Source organism: Theropithecus gelada, chromosome 12 (genome assembly GCF_003255815.1).
Source record: "Theropithecus gelada isolate Dixy chromosome 12, Tgel_1.0, whole genome shotgun sequence".
NCBI lineage: Eukaryota > Metazoa > Chordata > Mammalia > Primates > Cercopithecidae > Theropithecus > Theropithecus gelada.
The window spans coordinates 47,050,919-47,075,087 of NC_037680.1; the positions used below are offsets into that span (position 1 = coordinate 47,050,919).

Here is a 24,169-nt window from a genome sequence, read left to right on the forward strand (position 1 = left end):
CTCATTGCAACCTCTGCCTCGCGGATTCAAGCGATTCTCCTGCCTCACCCTCCCGAGTAGCTGGGATTACAGGCATATGCCACGAGGCCTGGCTAATTTTTTGTATTTTTAGTAGAGACAGGGTTTCGCTATGTTGGACAGGCTGGTCTCAAACTCCTGGCCTCAAGTGATCCACCCGCCTCGGCCTCCCAAAGTGCTAGGATTACAGGTGTGAGCCACCGCACCCTGCCTGAGTATAGGGATATTTAAAAGGGAAGGGAAAAAGCTGCTGATGCTAATTTGTTGAGAAATCTTGAGTCAAGTGGAGAAATTCAGATCTCTTGCAACCTCCTTAGGTCAGGGAGGGCATGAGAAGTCATCATTTTATGCATTGTTTCCATAACAAATTTTTTACTAATCTCATATTGGATTGTACAACAAGGCAAAGAAATTTAGTAGTTCTCTGTGACCCTGAAGAACTGAAATTTAAATTCTTGATTGGAGCAGAGAACTGAAAGCTTTGTGCTGCCCTACTTGTATAAATGTCTTAATGTTTGCTGGATAGTTGGACGAAATTGATTTTATAATGGACTTCAGAAATTTGTTCCAAAATTCAGCAGAAATTAGTGAAATAACCAAAACATACCTTTCTATTTAACCTTTGCTTCTCTCAGATACTTACTATTTTCTTGGCTTTTTTGAAGACGAAGACTGAAAGAATAACAACTGAATTTCTCACCACTAATACTTCATTGATTTCATTTTTACATCTTATTAATTAAATGCAAGATAAAAATTACATTTGTGATTTTATTTTGGTTTACTACTCACATTCTTTTCTATTTCTGCTCAATCTCTCTCTCTCTCTCTGTGTCTCACACACACACACACGCACACACACACACACCTGGCAGACATTTGTAGATGTAACCTCCCCCAAATCATGTCACTCATACTAATGACTGCCCTCTCTATGTGTAAAAATATTTTATAATTTATGGACCTGGGTGGGTATTTGTACAGCTGTGCAATATTAATCTATACTCTGCAGGTTTTGCTCACAGCTGGGCAAAGGCTGAGTAGGTGAGGTTTTAATGATGTCTTTTAGCCCATCAGTAACCAAATGACCCGGAAAGTGGTTCAGAGGAACCTACCTTGTGTAGCTTTGCTCTTTGGATGAATGAGTCGTGTTAGAATGAAATTCTGGTGTATTTATGGAGAACTTTTTCCTTTGAAGCCTAAATGCATTTTGATTGGTTGCCTTTAAATTCCAACAAGCTGAAAAGCAAAAGCATTTATGTCAGTTTCACAGATGAGGCTCCAAGAGGTTAAGTGGCGATTACTCTGGAGTTATAGCATCTTAAAGTTGGAAGGGACTTTAAAGGGCCTCTGGGCTAATGGTTCTTACCCTTTTCCTGCCTTCACACTGGCTTCAGGCAACAGATCCCCATGAGGCATATCCCTCACTGCACACAGATTTCACACACTGGGAAAGAATGTGACTCCAAGGAGAGCAGCTCAGAATCTTCAGGCCAGAACATGTGTAATCTGCCACACCAGTGTCCTCCATTAAAAATTACTACCTCAGTCCAACCCTCTCTTTATCATTTTACACAGAAAACATGGCAGCAGAGGGGTAAGGGATTCACTTAAGGACATATACCAATATGTGTCAGAACTTGAACTATGTATGCCCGGGTCTTCTGATTCCCCCATGTCCAGTGCTGGTTTTGCTACAGCTGATCAGCCCCTTGCACACTCACAGTAGAACTGGAACCAGCTCCTCAAAGAGTGAGGCAGAGCTGGAGACAAGTGCCCCGGGGTCCCCTGCTGCAGGGAATCAAAGACCCCGTCACAATTAGTTTAGTAAAACCAGCACTATCTGGTGTCCCATATCCGCAAGCACTTAAAATGTCATTCCAATCTTCAAAGAAATTCTTTCATTCCATTTTTATCTGCTTTTACCCAGGACATTGTTTCCCAGCTCCCCAGTAGTTCACCAGGTGATTTGCATCTCATTAGAAGCTCCAGAAATGACATCTCCCAGACTGCTGCCTGGCATTGTGGGTCCACTAAGCATCAGATCTAGGTCTTGGATTTTTCAGGTTGACACTTTTTTAAAAGCTGAGTTAATGCTGTTTTCCCACTGGGTGCAGTTTTGGTGGCCATTTTCACCTTAATTCCTGCTCCCGTGCTGGGTTGAGGTTAGGGAAGTGCCATTGTCAAAGATGAAGTCAGTCATCTCCATGTGAAAGCACGTGGTGGATGAGAATATTCTTGGGCCTCAGAATAAAGGAGTTTAAAGACTCCTAAAAATAGAAAGATGCTACATGATGCAGCTATTCCAGGCATTACACAAAGCAAAACAAAAAAGCAAGCCAATAGCAAACCATTGCTGAAGCTGTATAATTCATTCTAAATGTTTGCCTTTTAAACATTTTCCTCTGGATCCAACCTCCCAGGGACCACAGAGTTTTTGCCCTACATTTATATTTCGCTTTAAAGAGAGTCTCCCTAGGTCAGAATGGCTTTTTGGCTTTGTCATTTCTTCATACCACAACTTCCAGAAGAGCACTGAAGGGCACTGTACCTCTGGAAACCAGAGATAGTATTTCTATGGTCAGCAAAATTATTCTCTTGGAATAAGAGAAATATGATTTTCCCAGTGTACAGGGAAATAAGGAGCCCTTTTGTCTGCTTTGGGCTCAAGCCATTTGATGCAGCCTCCAGTGCAAAGCAAATGCCTGATGGTGCCTAGAGCTTCCGCCATCCAGAATTCCTTTTGTCCAGTGAATACTTCCCTGAGCCTATGCCAGCTTTTCAAAATGGCACATAGCTAATCTGCAGAATTGATCTAAGCTCTTAAGAAAGGGTTAAATCCATGGTTTTTCCAACCCTGGCTACAAATTAAAATCACTGGGAAGGAGGAGGAACTTTGTTTTAAACAACTAACAATATCAGAACCCTACCCCTGACCAATTAAAAATTAGGATCTCCAGGGGTGAGGTCATGGTATCTGTATTTTTAAAGAGCCCTTCAGATGATTCTAATATGCATCCAGGGTGGAGAACCACTCCAGTATAACAAGAAATACAGCAGCCCCTTCGCAGCACCTGCTAATGCCTCTGGCACCGTGTTTTATCTTTTCATATATTCTCTGTCATTCTCACTACAACCCTACAAGGAAGGGGTCATCATTCCCAGGTGAAGGCCTCTAATAAGTGCTGAGGTGGTTATCATACTCCAGTTTTTCTGACTTCAGATTCCCACCCCAACACACGTTTCTCAAAGTGTGGGACATGGGCCACTGGTGGCCACCAAGTTGACTTTTGATGATGTGTTGATGTGACATTAAGTAACATAATTCTTTTACATAATTTCTTATGTAAAAGAAAGTTACTCTTTTTTCAATTCTCAGTTTAAATCCTCCAGATTACTCTAAGGAGAAAGTCTTAGTGGTGCTAGTATGTCTTAAATTCCTCTCACATTTACTCATCTCTCTTTTTAACAAACCTTTTAAGAAACCCAGAACCGGCCGGGCGCGATGGCTCAAGCCTGTAATCCCAGCACTTTGGGAGGCCGAGATGGGTGGATCACGAGGTCAGGAGATCGAGACCATCCTGGCTAACACGGTGAAACCCCGTCTCTACTAAGAAATACAAAAAAACTAGCCAGGCGAGGTGGCAAGCGCCTATAGTCCCAGCTACTCGGGAGGCTGAGGCAGGAGAATGGCGTGAACCCGGGAGGCGGAGCTTGCGGTGAGCTGAGATCTGGCCACTGCACTCCAGCCTGGGCGACAAAGCGAGACTCCGTCTCAAAAAAAAAAAAAAAAGAAACCCAGAACCTTCTATAGGAAATGGAATCTAGCACAAGTGTGATGATACTGTTTCATTTTCATTGTATTTACTATATAGTTCGCTTCTATTTATGGCAAATGACATGTTTTCCATTTACAGTGGTGAATGAAGTTCCAGTTTTAAAGAAATGTATTTAAGCAAAAAAAATCAGTTGAATTTTTAAATATTAAATAATAAATAGTACAGGTGAATATAGTGAAAAATGCCTAATAGGTAGATATGTGACAAAAGCTTGAGAAATATTCCCCTACAACATGCTAATTTTTAAAATAGGCATATGCACACCTGTTAGCCAAGGGGACTGCTCATCTACCATCCTACTCCAACAGACTGACAACAACCTGTTCCATCCACTTTATATCCACCCAGGACCTATGAACTTTGCTGCTATTTCCAATTGAAGAGGAATCCTGAAACACAAATGGCTAACAAACTGGGAGGGTAGGGAACATTCACCCTTTTCAAATAATCAATGACATGCAAATAGAAACACAAATGAGGGGCCGGGTGCGGTGGCTCACGCCTGTAATCCCAGCACTTTGGGAGGCCGAGGCGGGCGGATCACAAGGTCAGGAGATCGAGACCATCCTGGCTAACACGGTGAAACTCCGTCTCTACTAAACATGCAAAAAATTAGCCGGGCAAGGCGGCGGGCCCCTGTAGTCCCAGCTACTCGGGAGGCTGAGGCAGGAGAATGGCGTGAACCCGGGAGGCGGAGCTTGCAGTGAGCCGAGATCGTGCCACTGCACTCCAGCCTGGGCGACTAAGCAAGACTCTGTCTCAAAAAAAAAAACAAACCAAAAAAAAAACAAAAAACAAATGAGGTGTTATTTTTGCACCTATTATATTGTCAGACTTTTTCTTAAGAACCATCTCATGCTGGTGAAGGCCTGCTTAAATGGGTAATATAGGTACGGGTGGTAGAAGTGTATTTTGCTGCATGCTTTCTGGATGGCAATTGAAAAAGAAAAATCGTAAGTTTTTAAAATATGCATACCTTTGGCCAGTAATTCTTCTTTTAGAAATTTATCCTAAGGAATAATGAGCATTTGTCAAAGACCAAACTATATGTTCCTCAAAGCACTGTTATTATAGAAAAACATTGGAAACAACTTCTATACCCAAAATAGGAAATTATATAAATTAATCATGATTCATCCATAAAATGAACTGCCACGCAACCATTAGAAATGATGCCATTTAAACTATCTCTGGAAGAAGATATGTCTGGAAACTTGTCTCAGCAGTTACTACTATTGTGGGAATGAGATTGGGTGTGGAAAAAAGACAAACTTTTCACTGCTTATTTGAACGTTAGGTTCATTTATTACCTTTTCAAAAAGTAACTCTAAAAGAAACACACTATTTCAAAAGTTGCCTAATAGAATGGAAAAATATTTATGACTTTATTGTTAAGGGGGGGAAGCTATAACCCAAATTAAATGAATGAATGAATTTTTTTAATTAAAAAAATACATATTCCTATAAAGATATTGAAAGGACAATAATAAAAATACTAAGGAACTTTGCTTTTAGAGACTGATTTCGTCTACCTCTTTGAAACATCTCTGGACAGTTTCCCCAGAGGTATCCCAGGATAGGAAAGACCCTCTTCCTATTGGAAGCCTGGACAAAAACATTCCAATTAACAGTCAGAACCAAAGAATAGGCAACATAGATGGAAGAGATCTTAACGAGAATGGTGAATAGTCAGTATTCATTCATTCATTCTTCATTCATTCATCATTTGTTGAGAGTGTGCCGGGCCCTGAGCTATTGGTTTCAGGGGAAGTTATTGCCACCTCCTTAACTAATAAGTAGAAAATTCCACATAGACAATTTATAACTCCAGCATCTTCCACAGGCACTAATTTAACTCAGGGATGTTTTCTTTGTAGCAGTTTTGCAATTTTGAAGAAGATTGTTCATGACATAACATGGCAAGTGGGAAAATTTGTAGCTTTCCTTTCATCTTAAAAAGCAGGATCTGAATTACATGCACCCCAGGAGAAAATCTCTCTTTCTGGTTGTGTGTGTATGTGTTTTACAAAAGCCCACTGAATTCCTTAGTTCCTCCTGAAGTTAGACTTGGTAAAGTGAAAACTTACGAAAACATCTCAGCAAAAGTACAAGCATCATAATAGAGGCCATGGCCTAGGCCCTGGGATTTTGAATCAAGAATCCTGAGTTATAGCTTAGGGGCCTAAGCTCCTTGGGCCTCAGACCTCTCAGATATAAAAGCAAGGAGCCAGACCACAGAGAATTATCCTCCGTGACATGACTTAAATTTGGAAATCTGAGCCACCAGGGCATAATTCCCCGTCTCCAATAACCTGAGGATCTGTTAGGCTCTGAGCATCCCTGAAATAGTCCATGCCTCAAGGCATATGAGGGGCAAGGGGATTACAATTCATTTCTTCATTTCTAAGGTGATGTAGATTATTGGTAGACTTTCTGGTGATATGGTTCTTACTGGGAAGGAAAGATTTAATATGGTCAAGCACAGTGGTTCTTAACGCTGACTACACATTAGAACCACCTAAAGAGATTAAAAAAAAAAAAAATTGATGTCCAGGCCTTGACCTGGGCATTAGTATTTTAAAAGTTGAACAACTGGTATCATGTAAAAAAAAATACTCAGTTGGATTTGAAAAACCTGAACTCTCATTTGGGCTTTGCCTCTAACTGTATAATCGCTTAGTCTCACTATGCCTCTGTTATCTGTTTAGGGTTATTCGGCCTTCCTAAAATGAGATGAAGTAAATAAAAAGTACTTTGCAAAACAAGAGTTGCTATGTAAAAATGAAATGGTTAGGGGAAGAGACACAGAACCAGAAAAGACAGGTCATGTCTTCAGAAGCTATTTCATGGGAGTATCCACTGGAGTACCATGCGCATGGTCAACCCTCATTGAAGAGAAAGACTGTCGAGCTGACAGCTGGGTTACTGGCACCTCCAAATACCCTGAGAACCTTGGTCGGAGGAGTGACGCACCTCCCTTTATGCACAGAGCTGGCAGAGCCCTGTAAATTAATTGCACAACTCTAATCCTATTTAAATGCCCCAGGGGTATAGCTTATAACCTCATATAGGATTTGCCATCTGTAAATCTAGAACACTGAACACTCTGTTTGCTTAAAGGGGATGTTTCATTTGGCAAATGAACCTGAGAACTCCTCATCCACAAAATGGCAATCAGATCAGCAATCACACTGCTCAGAAAGTATCTATGCCTGATGAGGGACCACAGAAGGGTGCCAGGGACTATGGCTCTCCCAGGATATTCTCTCCCTTTCTTCCTAGGACCCCTGTGCATTGCCTGCCCATTCCTCAGGAGTCGAGAACCCATTCTGCCCCACCAAGCTGGGGAATACATGGGCTGCATGCCCCATCCTGCCCTTCCTTGAAGTTGTCCTTCCCTTCCTTCAATCTTGCTAGGAAACTTACCAGAACTGGCACATCTGTAGCAGGTGATGAAAACTGAAACATTAAGTTTTAGAGGACAGTGTAGGAGGGGGCATTTGTAGCCAAAATAGCTGCAACTCAGCAAGTTAAATGGAGTAGAAGAAGACATTTTCTTCATCTCTGAAACCTTGGAAGAAGACAAAAGCCTCATTTGTGACTTACAACTGTGCATGAATTAGGGTTGCCAGATTTAACAAATAAAAGTGCAGCACACTCAGCTAGATTTGAATCTCAGATAAATAACCAATCATTTTTTAACATAAATATGTCAAATATTTCATGGATGTAATAAAGAATTATTGGTTGTTTATCTGAAATAAATTATCAAATCTAACTGTGTGTCCTTTTTTTTTTTTTTTTTTTTTCTGGAGACAAAGTCTCACTCTTGTCGCCCAGGCTGGAGTGCAATGGCGCGATCTCGGCTCACTGCAACCTCTGCCTCCCGGGTTCAAGTGATTCTCCTTCCTCAGCCTCCCAAGTAGCTGGGATTACAGGTACATACCACCACACCCAGCTAATTTTTGTATTTTAAGTAGAGACAGGGGTTCACCATTTTGGTGAGGCTGGTCTCGAACTCCTGACCTCAGGCCATCCGCCCGTCTCAGCCTCCCAAAGTGCTGGGATTACAGGCATGAGCCACTGCACCTGGCTGAGCCACTGCACCCGGCCATGTCCTCCATTTTATCTGGCAACTTTAGCTTGAATATACCTGCATGTTCAATAAAGAGAAAAGAAAAATTAAATTTACAAACCAATTGTTTGAAGTTATGTGGCAGATCGACTGAATTCAGCTATTTAACTCTCACCAAGGGCTTGGGCATGTGTGCAGCCCAGTGTGCCGGTTTGGGATTAGGAAGTAAGGAGTATGCATTTGCCAGTGCTCCTGAAATGCTATCCAGATTTCTTCCATTTTCTGACAGATTTAGCTCCAGTTTATTATAAAATTCTATAACAATTCAGAAGAGAAAGATGTGTTAAAGTTCTAAAATATGAAATCAGAAGGTGCAGGGCAGGGGGCTGGGGGGATGTGCAAAGATTCTTGAAAAGGAAAGAGACCTATTTTAAATGCAAACTGGTGTTCTTAACATAATATACCTTTAAAAGCACAGTAAGAAGGTAGTCGCCAATGTACCACAAAGTGGAGAGTTTGGTTTGTCTCACGGGCATCTATGCAAGGTAGTAACAAGCCACTTTCAGAATATGAGCATTATGGTCCTCAAAGTAAAAACTCACATTTAATGTGAATATTCAGGCCGGGCGCAGTGGCTCATGCCTGTAATTCCAGCACTTTAGGAAGCCAAGGCAGGTGGGTTGCTTGAAGTCAGGAGTTCGAGACCAGCCTGGCCAAAATGGTGAAATCCCATCTCTACTCAAAATACAAAAAATTAGCCAGGCACAGTGGTGGGCGCCTACAATCCCAGCTACTCAAGAGACTGAGGGAGGAGAATTGCTTGAACCCTGGTGGTGGAGGTTGCAGTGAGCCAAGATCGTGGCACTGCACTCCAGCTTGGGCAACAGAGCAAGACTCTGTCTCAAAAAAAAAAAAAGTGAGTATTCAAACTTGAGTTGCCCAGTTTCTCTACATAAACTAATCAAATGAACTAGGTAACTATCCAATAACCATATTGTTTTATATCTTAATGCAAACTGGCCCAAAAGTCAAAAGACAGGGTTCAAGTTTTCACTCTGCCACTTACGAATTTAGCCTTTTTTGGTTATACTTTCTTCATATATGCAAAGAACTAACAATTTTGGTACTATGTGCCTTATTGATTTTTTAATATTTAAATTTTCAAGGGAAAAATTATGATAAAGTTCTCAATGCATGTACACGCATAGATTTAGTCAATGTGCTGTATGTTATTTTGTATTTTACTTCTTTTTCCAAGTTTTGAATTTTCTTCTGTCAACATCATACACATTTATCACTGCTTTGTCAGTGACTCAACAGTTTTTATATCTGAGTTAATGTCTTCTCAATTATTAAATATGTATCATGTTTCTAGATTTTTCTGCTATAAAAAGTGTTATTATGTCTGTCTTCATACAAATTGTTTCTTTTCTTTTGGTTTACTTCATTGCAACGTGTTCCTTGGAACAAGTTGCTTAGTTCTGGGGGTTTTTTCTGTTTTGTTTTAGTTTTAGTTTTTTTTTTTTTTTTTTGGAGACCAAGTGTCACTCTATTACCCAGGCTGGAGCGCAGAGGCACAGTCTCGGCTCACTGCAACCCCCCCCCCCTCCTGAACTCAAGGGATCCTCCTTTCTCAGCCTCCGGAGTAGTTGGGACCACAGGTGCATGCCAATATGCCTGGCTAATTTTTTATATTTTTTGTAGAGATGGGACTTTGCCATGTTGCCTGGGCTGCTCTCGAACTCCTGAGCTCAAGCAATCCGCCCACCTAGGCCTCCCAAAGTGTTGGGATTACAGGTGTGAGCCACCGTGCCCGGCCAGCTCTGTTTATTGCCAAGGTGCACTTCAGGAGGCGGGGAACCTATGGATTTTGCTGTTTCTCTGGGGCCCCTCCCACATTGTCTTTTAGCCTTTTGGTGTATGAATTAATAGAGAAGCAGCAGTAATTGTTAAATTGAAGCTGTTTGTCAGGATAGTTCAACATTTTTCAGTATCTCATTTTCTAACTATATTTCTCTGTCTCTTGCCTCAGCCTTTCCACATTATGGATGTAACTTTTATGGGTATATATCTTTTAATTGTTTTTATCTTTCTGTTGTACTTCCCTTCATCTTAGTTTTGTTACTGTCCATCATATGGAACACTTTAATATAATTAAACCCATGCGTGTCACTAACATCTTCTTATACAGGTGAGAGAGTCTATTTCATTTCTTTCTGAAGTTTTTTGGAGATGTTTAAAATTCTCAACTATGTAACTCATCTAGAATTTATTGTGGCCTGTGAGAATCAAGAAATATATTGAGAAGAGTAAAGGATTTAGAATTTTAAAAACTAAACAATTTGAGTCCAACAGCACTAGCTTAAACAGCTTTAAAGAAATCACTAATCACTTAACATCTTAAGACAGCATCCTCTACTAGATTGAAAACAGGGACTTTGTCTTATTTCTCTTTGAATTTTCTACAAAATCCAGCAAAGTACCCTGTATATAGGATAAATGTTAATATGTCTGTATTTAAGTTATATTTTTGCATATTGCTATTAAATTATTCCAATAGCGTTTATTAAACAACGATCTACTTCCCAATTATTTATTTGGTTGCTTACAATGGATCATTATATCAGTGACACTCAGATTTCTTGTAATGGCAAAGCACCTGGAAGTTACAGCATTCTTTTCTGAACATTGTGAAATACGGAAAAATTAAACTTAAAATAATGAAAATTACAATTTGATGCTAAATCAGATAACTAGCTTATACCAGATTCTAGTATAGTGTAGAAACCATAAGATTAGACACCAACAGTTGTTTTTAAGTAATGGGAGAAATATTAAAATTAAGAACATTCTATCCAATAACTTAATTCCTTATAAGAATCAGGAAAAAAAAAAAAGCCAATGAAACAGCAAGTTCGTCAAGAACAAAAGTTGAAAATCATAATGTATATAAAGCATTACCAGTTGAGACAATATAAATAAAAACCTCTGATAAAATGTAAACACTATATAAACATGAAGTCCAGCTGAACTAGGCTGAACTCTAGCTGAACCCAAAAACTTCTTAAGATCAGTCTTTTGAGTTACCATGGATGGAATTCCTGCCATATTAGAAAGTGTAAGGGAGAGTGGATGTCAGACCTCCAGAGCATGCTTCACACCAGCAGCCTGACCTAAGGACACTTCTCTTCATTGATCTATAAATCAGAAAGGATATGACACAAAAGGGACTCACAGCTTCACATTCTACCATATTGCAGAGTATGGACTTCACAAAGCAAACAAGGAGGAGGTGTGTTGGAACCATCAGAAAGAACTGCTGTGTTCTTTGTGTTCTGAGAACCTTGCCAGCACGACAGGCTAGATTCCTGTGCTCTGCACAGTAATCATGAAGAGGTGGATGAGAATGTCTGTTAAGGCTGTTGGAACCCTCTGCAAGCAACATTGTTTTGCTATGCTAATTAATATTTTTCATTGAGGCCGGACATGGTGGCTCACACCTGTAATCTCAGTACTTTGGGAGGCCGAGGTGGGCAGATCACTTGAGGTCAGAAGTTCAAGACCAGGTTGGGCAACATGACGAAACCCCATCTCTATTAAAAGTACAAAAAATTAGCTGGGCATGGGGGTGTCTGCCTGTAAGCTACTTGGGAGGCTAAGGAAGGAGCATCACTTGAACCTGGGAGGCGGAGGCTACAGTGAGCTGAGATCGTGCCACTGCACTCTAGACTGGGCGATAGAGTGAGACTGTCTCAAAAAATTTATATAATATATAGTACATATAGTATATAGTATATTTTATGTACTATATAGTATATTATATATATCTTGTATATAATATATAGCATATTATAGATAATATATAGTATATTATATATAGCATTTTATAGGTAATATAGTATATAATATATAGCATGTTATATATGATATATAGTATATATGTTGTATGTAATATATAGCATATTATAGATATATAGTATATAATACATAGCATTTTATAGGTAAAACAGTATATAATATAGCATGTTACATATGATATATAGTATATAGTATATTGTATATAATATATTGTATATAACAGCATATTATAGATAATATATGATATATAATATATAGCATATTATAGATACTATGTAGTATATAATATATAGCATTTTATAGATAATATATAGTATATATCACATTTTATAGATATATAGTATATAATATAAATCATATATGATATATAGTATATAAATCATATATGATATATAGTATATGATATATAGCATATACTATATATAGTATATCATATAATATATATATATTTTTACTGAGCTTACTTGTACTTAGACCTTTGACTTTAAAAAATGTTTCTCCTTAAGAAAGACAATATCCTATAAGCTGGGTGCAATGGCTCACGCCTGTAATCCCACCACTTTAGGAGGCCGAGGATGGCAGATCACTTGAGGCTAGGAGTTCGAGACCAGCCTGGCCAACATGATGAAACCCTATCTCTACAAAAAATACAAAAATTTGCTGGGCATAGTGGTGCACACCTGTACTTGGGAGGCTGAAGCAGGAGAATAGCTTGAACCTGGGAGGCAGAAGTTGCAGTGAGTAGAGATCGCACCACTGCGCTCCAGCCTGGACAACAGCGAGACTGTCTCAAAAACAAAAAAGGATCATATGCTATAGTGTAAAAAAAAATTTACAAAAAAAAACCCCTATTGGAACACGAAGTAAGAAATCTAGGGTTGGGTACTACCTGGCCACTTGATCTGAGATGAGCCATTCAATTTTATGGGCCTCAGTTCCTTTTCTGGAAAAAAAAAAAACAAAATGGGTATTTAGAATGGATGGATCTGATAGTCTTTTTTTTTTTTTTTGGAGACAGTCTCTCACTCTGTCACCCAGGCTGGAGTGCAGTGATGCAATCTCAGCTCACTGCAACATCTGCCTCCCGGGTTCAAGCAAGTCTCCTGCCTCAGCCTCTCGAGCAGCTAGGACTACAGGCACCTGCTGCCACGCCCAGCTAATTTTTGTATTTTTAGTAGAGATGGGGTTTCACCATGTTGGCTAGGCTGGATTCTGATAGTCTTGTCCAAATATAGCTGTGTCTCAATTCAAGAAAAATCAAGATACAAAACTTTATACTTAGGGAACAGATATTTTGCTATTAATAATGGACCTTGCTAAGTCACTCTCTACTTTTAAAATTCCCCCAGAATTTTTTTAAATTGTGGAAATCTCTGGTGAAGTTAAAATATGATTCCAAGTAAAATCCCCAACTCTTTTTAATGAAGAGTTTATAATAAACACTCTGTCCTCCAGGATAGTGATGCTTTTCTCTAAACAACAATATTCATGGACAATATTCTACGACAGGGGTGTGTGTGTGTGTGTGTGTGTGTGTGTGTGTGTGTGTGTGTGTGTTGCCAGGAAATCAGAACTGCTGAGTCCTGATTCAGATATAGAGCCGAAAGGACAGTAGATCCGTAAAATCATTTGCTTGGAAGGGAGATGAATTGTGACTTCTTCTGACTCATGGTTTCTTAATCTCCAATGTGCTCTTGGTCCAGGGTTCTGAAATCAGGACAAACAGGGAGAGACTGCTTCATGTAATCATGCAATCATCCTTTCTCCTTCTCTTTTACACTACCTCCAGAAACTGCATGCATCAGTGGTATTGTTCAAAGCCTTTCAGTAAATTTTAGCTCAAGCCATTTTCTCCCCCAAAATGTATCCCACCAAAAGGTTTGCTTCTCATCTCCCCAAGAGTATGTGTGCTCCAGATGTTTTTGAACTCTCACTGCAGGATGTGGTGCAAAACATCCCTGATTGCTTTGGTTGTCCTAACACAGTCATCCCACTAAGGGCACCCTACTCTATAAAGGCTGACCACCAACTTATACTTCACCAATGTGGAAACACCAGCTTGCTTTCTGTCACCCCGGACCGCTGATTCAGATCAGAAAGCTGAATGCGAAGTTACGGACAGTGGCCCTTGTTTACACTTAGCAATCTGTGTGTATTTTTTAGGATGGCATTTCTCCTAACATTAGCAAAGCTTTTAATATGCCCACTAAAATAGGACACAGTTTCTACTAAGTGCGTTTATGTGAAGAGCCATTTTTCACTTAATTTTCCCAACACCTGGGACGGTTTACAGCAAAGTTTTGCTATCTTTTTTCAGGTTCAGAAAATGGTCTCGCACAGAAGCAACGAACACCTCGCCGACGATGTCAGCAGCCCAAAATGCTGAGTAGCCCTGAGGACACTATGTACTATAACCAGTTAAATGTGAGTTCAAAGTGGCCATAAAGCTGTTTCACTGGCTTTGTTTCCAGTTAATAATTCTGTTATTACTACCTGTTCCAGCCCCTGCAGCCCCACCCCCACCCTCATGCTCTCGTCTTGAACATGTGCTTAGGCTCTTTATCTGTTGCTTTCATGTCAGGATGTCTGCCTTCACGGTGAATAATTGATGTGGTTTATCAAAGACGAGCAAGATGCATGCTTCATCAGGCTCACTTGAGCCCTTTGATCAAAAAAATTATGCTGTGACTTCTGATATTATCAGCATCTGCTTGCATTCAACACAAAATCACTTTGAATTAAAAATTAACGACTTGCTGCTTTGCTTTGACTGTGTGTTCTTGGCCCTCTCCACAGGGAACTCTAGAATATCAAGGGAGCAAGAGGAAGCCAAGAAAACTTGGGTAAATATCTGTCTTCTTAGTTCTAAGCAACTGTAAACAGAAGGGGTCCTTTGTGATATTACAGAAAATGCAAAACTTTCCAGAGAGGCTTCTAAAAATATGCAATCCAGATATTGCCACTCTTATTGACATTGGAAATTACTTTTCACAGTAGCAAGTATACAAAACTTGAATCTATTCTGTCCAAAAAGGTTGAAATTGTCACCTAAGGGCAAATGTTATTTCTCATAATTATTCCGGGGAATTGTACTTTCTTCGTAATTAGAGACATGTAGTGGGTTATATAAAACTCTCCTTCCACAAATAAGAGCACTCTACGTAATACAAATAGGCCACTTCCTCCACATTATCCTACCTCTGGGCCTTAAAACATGCACAAAGAGAAACATGCCCCACTGGTTAGACAGAGGATAGTAAGGAATTTGTCATTCATTTGATTGTAAGCCTCTCAACTGAGAATAGCAATGAAGTAGATAACGGTAATAATTAGAGAATTGGAGGAGGTCAGGAGGAAAACTTTCTCATCTACAGGGAACCAGTTGGAGACAGAGAGTTCAGTCCCATAAATCAAGTTGCAATATGACCACAACTTCCAGACACCGCAAAACTAGACCCATTATCAGTGCGTGACCCCAAGGTGAAGGGCTTCGTAGATCAGACCCTGGTACCTCTGTACTGGGAGACCCTGAACCACTTAAGCTGTCCGTCCCCTTCAGTGTTGGAACCCAACCCTGTTCCAGCTACTCGCATGACTTTAGCTGCCCCAGTGATGATTGTAACATTTGTTTTCTTTTTTTGTTGAAAATCCTGTTGTTTTCTTTGTTGCAGCCAAATCAAAGTACTTGATGGGGAAGATGAATATTACAAATCTCTGTCACCAGTGGACTGCATCCCTGAGGAGAACAACTCAGCCCACCCTTCCTTTTTTTCTTCATCCTCAAAAGGAGACTCTTTTACTCAACATTGAATTGTACTTCCTAACCCCAAATCTGTCCAGAGTAGTAACATTCATGGTAATCGACTGTCTTTGCATTAGTAAGCACTGACATGGGGTCAGCTTCTTTGGCCATATGGTCCATGCCTGAGCCTTACTGAACAACTTGCAGATTCCAAAACATCTTATCCTATCTCTACCACTCTCCCACATTTGTTGTGCAGCCTGAGCTGGGCGCTCCCTTCCTTTCCCATCCCATGAGTCCCTGTGGGTCACTGAGAACACCTTTACAACAGTATAAACAGCCATTCATGCACCCAGTGTCTAGGAAGATAACAGACAGTCTCACCACAGTCTAATCATGGACACTGATAATATTTCTTGATTTTTGCTATCAAGTTACTTTTCAATCCATTCAGAATCTGCCCCAGTGGAGACCCAGGAGTCCCTTTCCTGCACTCTTCTCCACCCTCCCACCTTTGCTGGGCTTTTCTATCACTCCCACCTCCCCCAGAGTCAGGGCTCCATTGCTGAGTGCCCCATCCTGGAGGATTGGCCCCAAGATCTCCTAGGACAGGATAATTGCCTGTGTTTAGGCAGAGAGGCCTAAATCTTTCAGCTTTCTTAACCCCTCTCTTGTTAATTATTATGCTGAGAAAGCCTTTGCCTCTTTATTTCACCTTGCCAAGACACCCACACTACTTTGGTAGTGAAAAGAAAGGAGTGAGAGGGAAAGTTTGGACCTGTCACTTTGGTGACACGGAAAGTCCAGGTCACTTTATTCTGTAACTCTCCATTCACTTGTCAAATAACTCCATGAGGCTCTCAGTGGCTACAGTGGAAGGACCTGATATTGTCCATCTTTGTGTGCACAGAGCCTAGCACAGGGCCTCGCAGAGGGGATACCTAGTGAATGTAGACTATGTGGAAAGACTTAACTAAGTTACACAAGCATATCTGACAGGAATGTTACTTTCAATTCGTACACTATAATCTCTGATTTTTCACTACATTTTGGATAATTCTATTGTAATGATGTTAGATAATATAATACTCAATATGATTCAATATGACAAACTTTTTTGAGCACCTGCTTTATATAAAACATGACAAAATTGCTGTGTGATGTAATCAAAAACAAAGAAGCCCTATAAGACCCTTTCTCTAGAACAGATGTTAATATTTTTCTTACTCAAAAATATGTGGTAGATAGTATGCAAGAAAAGCTGGGTGCAGTGGCTCAGGCCTGTAATCCCAGCACTTTGGGAGGCCAAGATGGGCAGATCCTGAGGTCAGGAGTTCGAGACCAGCCTGACCAACATGGTGAAACCCCATCTCTACTAAAAAAAAAAAAAAAAATACAAAAATTAGCCCAGCATGGTGGCGTGTGCCTGTAATCCCAGCTACTCAGGAGGCTGAGGCAGGAGAATAGTTTGAACCCAGGAGGCGGAGGTTGTAGTCAGCTGAGAGCACGCCACTGCATTCCAGCCTGGGCGACAGGGCAAGACTCTGTCTCAAAAAAAAAAAAAAAAAGATAGTATGTAAGAAAATACCTAAATTTTGAGAGAAATAACCTTGAAGAAAATCTCTTCAGAGTTTTGAAAGGGAACACATTAATAGGCCTTTCATGGAGATAAATAATGAAATGAGGCATTTAAAGATCTCAGAAATTGTAATTTTACAAGAAAATGAAATAAATATAGCCAATTTTTCAATAGCTGAACTTCACCCGAAAGGTAATGTTTATAAGATAAGTAAGTAGAGCAGGAAAAATGCGGATACATTTTATTTTATTGTTTAAAACATAATGCATAGAATATATAAATTTTTCATGTTACTATTAATATATGAGTGCTTTTGGAAGTTTCACTTTTATCATTGATTGTCTACTTTTGGTTTGATAATATTACTGCTTTTCAAATTGTTGAATGGAAATGTTCATAACTCCCTGCTTGTCCATGCACAATGTAATTCTAAACCTGGCTTGTTTCTCATTTAAATATATCTATAAATAAATTTAAAAAGAAAACAGAAGTAACTGTGGAATCATAATCCAGAAGCTCTGCATAGTTAAGTCATTAATACAGCTGTACTCCTAAGAGTACTCTAGAAATGATGTTCACTTTCAGTCACAGTATAGAGAAAACAGACAGACTGTAGACATTATTCTTGGGCTAGTCACAGTGCCACAAACTCAAAAGGCTATTTTTTTTTTTTTTTTTTTTTTTGAGACAGATTTTTGCTCTTATTTCCCAGGCTGGAGTGCAATGGCACGATCTTGGCTCACTGCAACCTCCACCTCCCGGATTCTCCTGCCTCAGCCTCCCTAGTAGCTGGGATTACAGGCATGTGCCACTACACCCAGCTAATTTTGCATTTTTAGTAGAGACAGGGTTTCTCCATGTTGACCAAGCTGGTCTCGAACTCCCGACCTCAGGCGATCCGCCCACCTCAGCCTCCAAAAGTGCTGGGATTACAGGCATGAGCCACCGCACCCTGCCTCAAAAAGCAATTCTTAAACCTAGTAGATGAGAATGATGCAACCTGGAATCTTGTAACTTTCATTAGATTTATCAAAGTAATATGCACATGACAAAAATCAAATAGTCCAGAGGGTTCATAGTGGAGAGCAGCTGTCTTCTCCATGTGCGTCTCTCCAGGAAGCAATCGTTGTTTAAAATTATTTCTAATTCCTCTAATGGTTGCTAGCGTGCCTCTGAATAATTTGCTTCTATCTTCTTGATTTGTCATATTAGACAATATTTAATTTCCCCCTTATGAAAAATGTAGATTTGGCCTGGCACAGTAGCTCAGGCCTGTAATCCCAGCACTTTGGGAGGCCAAGGCAGGCAGATCACCCAAGGTCGGGAGTTCGAGACCAGCCTGACCAACATGGAGAAACCCCGTTTCTACTAAAAATACAAAATTAGCCAGGCATGGTGGCACATGCCTGTAATCCCAGCTACTCGGGAGGCGAGGCAGGAGAATCGCTTGAACCCAGGAGGTGGAGGTTGCAGCGAGACAAGATCGCGCCACTGTACTCCAGCCTGGCGACAGAGTGAGACTCCATGTCCAAAAAAAATAAAAATAAATAAAATAAGAAAACCAGCAGACTGAGCAATAATGTCAAGGCAAACATAAATGATTCTGGGAGTAGAACATTTTTTAAAAGTTCCACTGCAGACATTTAGTGTTCATATTCTGAGTTGCTGCTTCTTCCATTTTGATCATTTGCAGATATTATGCCTTCATCCACTTTTTTTAAAACTTTTTTTTTTTTTGAGACAGAGTCTTGCTCTGTCACTCCAACTGCAGTGCAGTGGCACAATCACAGCTCACTGCAACCTCTGCCTCCTGGGGTTCAAGCAATTCTTGTGCCTCAGCCTCCTGAGTAGCTGGGATTACAGCCATATACCACCACACCCAGCTAGTTTTACTATTTTTAGTAGAGATGGGTTTTTGCCATGTTGCCCAGGCTGGTCTCAAACTCCTGACCTCAAGTGATCCACCTACCTTAGCTTCCCAAAGTGTTGGAATTACAGGTGTGAGCCACTGCACCTGGCCCAAACTTTCTTTTCAAATATAATACATATCCAGAAAAGGGCACAAATCAGAAGATTCAGCTCAATAAATTATCAGAAAGTCAACGCCCATGTAACCATCCTCCCATCTAGAACAGAGCATTGTTAGCACCTAACAGGAAGCCTCTCTCCAGGTTCTTCCCAATTACCACTCCTGTCTGTGCCTCCCCAAAAATAAACATTCTCATGACTTTACTGGTAAACACTTCCTTGATTTTCTTTATGGTTTTATACTTACATGCATTCCAAAACGGTATAGTTAGGTTTTGCCTCATAATTAGGTTTGGAGAACTTTATATAAATGGAATGCTACAGTAAAAAAACTTTTAGGTCTTGTTTCCTTCAATGTTGTATTTGCAAGGTTCATCTATGTCATGGAATGTAAATGTAGTTTGCTCATTTTCATGTCTTTGTAGTATTCTAATAGAAGAATATGACATAATTGATGTAGTCATTCTACCTTTTTTTTTTTTTTTTTTTTTTGTGAGACCGAGTCTCACTCTGTCACCTTGGCTGGAGTGCAGTGGTACGATCTCGGCTGACTGCAACCTCCGCCTCCTGGGTTCAAGCGATTCTCCTGCCTCAGCCTCCCAAGTAGCTGGGATTACAGTCGCCTGCCACCACACCTGGCTAATTTTTGTATTTTTAGTAGAGATCGAGTTTCACCATGTTGGCCAGGCTGGTCTCGAACTCCTGACCTCAGGTGATCCGCCAGCCTCAGTGTCCCAAAGTGCTGGAATTACAGGTGTGAGCCACTGCGCCCGGCCAGTCATTCTTTTAATGGACAAATATGAATTGTTTCCAATTTGGGGCTATTTTAGAAATTGCTGCTATGAACATTATTGTATCTATCTCTTGCTGTCTATTTTTGCATACTTTTCTGTTGGCTGTATACCTAAGACAAGAGTTGCAGAGTCATAAGGTATACATATCTCTACTTCAGTACAGAATGCCAAACTGTTTTCCAAAGTAGTCATACCAATTTACAATCCTATTAGTGGTATAAAAGAGCTCCCGTCGTTCTGCATTCTCACCAACTTTTGCCAACTCTTCGCCTGTCATCTGGGGACTCTGATGGGGTGCTGAATCCCAGAGTCTCACTGTGATTATAGCTTATATATCCCTCATTAATGATACTGGGCACATTTTATGTATTTTGTGCCCAACTTAGATAACTTTTATAACATGACCATTTTGAATTAGTTTAACCATTTTTTTCTTTTAATGTGAAGAAACATATTATATGTCAGTTATATGTGTTGCAAATATTTTCTCCACTAGGCAGCTTACCCTTTCATTCTTTTAAAGTGCCTTTGATGAGAAAAAAGTATGTAGTTTTAATGTGGTATAATTTATCAATCTTTTCCTTTTTTTTAACTTTTATTTTACGTTCTGGGATACACGAGCAGGTTTGTAACATAGGTAAACTCATGTCATGGGGGCTTGTTGTACAGATTATTTTGTCACCCAGCTTTTCCTTTTTGATTAGTGTGTTTTTATGGTCTGTTAAGAAATCTGGTGGCTCATGCCTATAATCCCAGCACTTCAAGAGGCCAAGGTGGGCAGATTGCTTAAGCTCAGGAGCTCGAGACCAGACTGGGTAACGTGGCAAAACCCAGTCTCCACCAAAACTACAAAAATTAGCTCGGTGTGGTGGCATGTACCTGTAGCCCCAGCTAATCGGGAGGCTGAGGTGGGAGGACTGCTTGAGCCCCAGGAGGTCCAGGCTGCAATGAACTGTGATTGTACCACTGCACTCCAGCCTGGGTAACAGAGAACAAACAAACAAACAAAAAACAACAAAAAACTTTTCCTACCCCAAGGCCACAGAAATATTTGCTTTTAGAATCTCCTGGAAGCATTATTGTTTTGCCTTTCACATTTAGCTCCTCAACCCACCCAGAACTGCTTTTGTGAATAATGTGCAGTGAAGATCAATGTTCATGTTTTCTGTAGGGTTATTCAATTGTCTCAGCTCCATTTAATAAAAAGGCCATTATTTTCGTACTGCTCTAAAACACTACCATTTATGTAAGTCAAGTGTTCATGGGTCTGTTTCCAGATTCTCTATTCTGTTCATTATTTGTTTTTCCTTGTCTTCAATGCTATACCTTTATAATGGGCTTCAGTATATGGCAACAGATGGCCTCCAACATTGTTTTTCTTCTCCAAGAGAAGCTTCCCATTAGTCTCGGCCCTGTGTACATGATGGTATCAGTCAACCTCGGAAAAACAAAAGCTGTTGGAGGGCCAGGCATGGTGGCTCATGCCTGTAATCTCAGCACTTAGGGAGGCCAAGGCAGGAGGATCTCTTCAGGCCAGGAGTTGGAGACTACCCTGGGCAACATAGTGGGACTCCCATCTCTACAAAAATAAATTTTTTTAATTAGCCAGACATAGTATGGATCCCTTCAGGCCAGGAGTTGGAGACCACCATGGGCAACATAGTGAGACCCCATCTCTACAAAAAAAGAAAAAAAAATTGTGTCTTTTTTTTTTTTTTTTTTTGAGACAGAGTCTTGCTCTGTCACCCACGCTGGAGTACAGTAGCACAGTCTCAGCCCACTGCAACCTCCGCTTCCCAGGTTCAAGCAATTCTCCTGCCTTAGCCTCCCGAGTAGCTGGGATTACAGATGCCCACCAGCACAGCTGGCTAATTTTTCCATTTTTAGTAGAGATGGGGTTTCACCATGTTGGCCAGGCTGGTCTTGAACTCCTGACCTCGTGATCCTCCCACAGCGGCCTCCCAAAGTGCTGGGATTACAGGTGTGAGCCACGGCGCCCAGCCAGAAAAAATTGTTTCAATTAGCCAGGCATGGTAGTGTGCACCTGTAGTCCTAGCTACTTGGGAGGCTGAGGTGGGAGGATCATTTGAACCCAGGAAGTCAAGTCTGCAGTGAGCTCTAGGTTGTACACTACACTCCAGCCTGAGTGAAAGAATGAGACTGTGTCTCTAAATAATACTAATAATGTTAAAACTATTGAGATTTCTTTCGAATTATCTTGAATTTATAAGGGAATTTGAAAGGAATCATCATGTTTACAATATTGACTTTTTCAATCCATAAATGTGGCATATTCTTCCATTTATTTAGTTATTTATTCCTTTTGGTCTCTAATGATTTATACTTTTTTTTTTTTTTTTTTGAGACAGAGTCTCGCTCTGTCACCTAGGCTGGAGTGTGTTGGCATGATCTCAGCTCACTGCAACCTCTGCCTCCTGGGTTCAAGCTATTCTCCTACCTCAGCCTCCTGAGTAACTGGGATTACAGACATGCGCCACCAGGCCTGACTAATTTTTTGTGTTTTCAGTAGAGACAGGGTTTTGCCACATTGCCCAGGCTGGTCTTAAACTGCTAAACTCAAGCAATCCACCCGCCTCTGCCTCCCAAAGTGCTGGGATTACAGGCATGAGCCACTATATCCAGCCAATGATTTATAATTCTACATGAGAATTTTGGCACAGCTTTTATTAGTTTTATTTCTATGTGCCACATATGATTTGATGTTATATGAAAGGTTTTTTAGTTATTTTCTATTTGTTTCTGTTATATGGAAATGCAGTTGATTTTTAGCATTTGAGATCCACAACTTTGCTAAATTTACTCATTAATTCCAATAATCTATCTGTGGATACCTTTGGATTTTCTGTCTATACAATTTTACTATCTGCAAATTACTATAGATTTTTTTTTCTTTTCAATCTTTATACATTTTTCTTGACTTACTGCCTGTATCATTTAGCTATCACTACATTACCCAAAACAACTACATATTTCTCACAAGTCTAGGGGTTGGCTGAGTATTTCTACTGATTTGAGCTAGTCTTGCTGTGTCACTTGTGCATCTGCAATTAGCTACAAATGAGCTAAGCAGCTTTGTTGCTTTTGGCTGAGTTTCTCACATACTTGGGACCACAGCAGAGACAGCTGGGCTAACTTAGTTCTTTTCTACAGGGTCTCAAGCTCCAAGTTGCTATTATTCTCAGTGGCAGTTGCAGAGCCTCCAAGAAGGGAGGGGAGAGAGAGAGGTCTCTTGAATCTCAGAAGTACTACATTGACAATTCCACCACATTCTTTTAATCAAACCAAATCACAGGGCTAGATATTTTTAATATTGTACAACCTATTATAAGATCTTCTTTATCATTTGTGATGTTGATTGTCACTTATTTTTTGTTATTGAGTTCTAGTTACTCATATTATGAACAGAGAACAATTCAATAATGATTTCAAGTCTGAAATTTGTTGAGACTTTATAGCTGGAGTGCAGTGGTGCAATCATAGCTCACTGCAGCCTCAAACTCTTGGGCTCAGAGATCCTCCTGCCTCAGCCTCCTAAGTAGGTGGGACTATAGGCACATGCCACTGCACCCAGCTAATTGTGTGCGTACATGCACGTGTGTGTGTCTGTGTGTGTGTAGAGACAGGACTCTCACTTTGTTGCCCAGGCTGGTCTTGAACTTCTGGCTCAAATAATCCTTCTCCTTTCATTCTCTCAAAGTGCTGGGATTACATGGGTTTACAGGGATAAGCCACAGTGCCCAGCCAATTTTTGTCAAAATGTTAATACATTTTAAAGCTAGAATACATATAAAACTATAATACATTTAAAAATATAATATGGGTGCATACAAACTCTTTTATCATTCTCTTGTGGCTACCCAAGAAATTACAGTATGCATCCTTAACTTATCCAATAATAGTAATCCAATAATAGTCATCTAATATTTGTATTTTTACTCTCTACCTAGACAATTCCAGGATTCAAGGACCTCAAAACACTATATTTCTGTGTGTGTTCATATATATATGTGTTGAGATATATATATACACACACACAATATAATGTATATATTCCTTCTTATTTTGCCCCTATTGTGGTATATTTAATTTTGTAGCTATTGCAAGTCACATAAGACATTATTATTATTGTTTACATTACTCTTCATTTCTTCTCACATCTCTGACCTGCTATTCTGGGATCGATTTTCTTCTGCCTAAAGAACCCTCTTCAGTGTT

The 24,169-nt window shown here is 40.1% G+C and overlaps 1 protein-coding gene across 1 annotated transcript in view; it reads left to right on the forward strand.

Moving 5' to 3' along the window:
- The window catches only part of MYO3B (myosin IIIB), a 489,035-nt gene extending 472,487 nt beyond the window's left edge, over positions 1–16,548 (forward strand). The window contains exons 33-35 of the mRNA XM_025405350.1: positions 14,108–14,214; positions 14,587–14,633; positions 15,462–16,548. Coding sequence (XP_025261135.1) covers positions 14,108–14,214; positions 14,587–14,633; positions 15,462–15,600 — 293 coding nt within the window. The 3' untranslated portion in view covers positions 15,601–16,548. The remainder of the gene's footprint in view (positions 1–14,107; positions 14,215–14,586; positions 14,634–15,461) is intronic.
- The last annotated feature ends 7,621 nt before the right edge of the window (positions 16,549–24,169 follow it).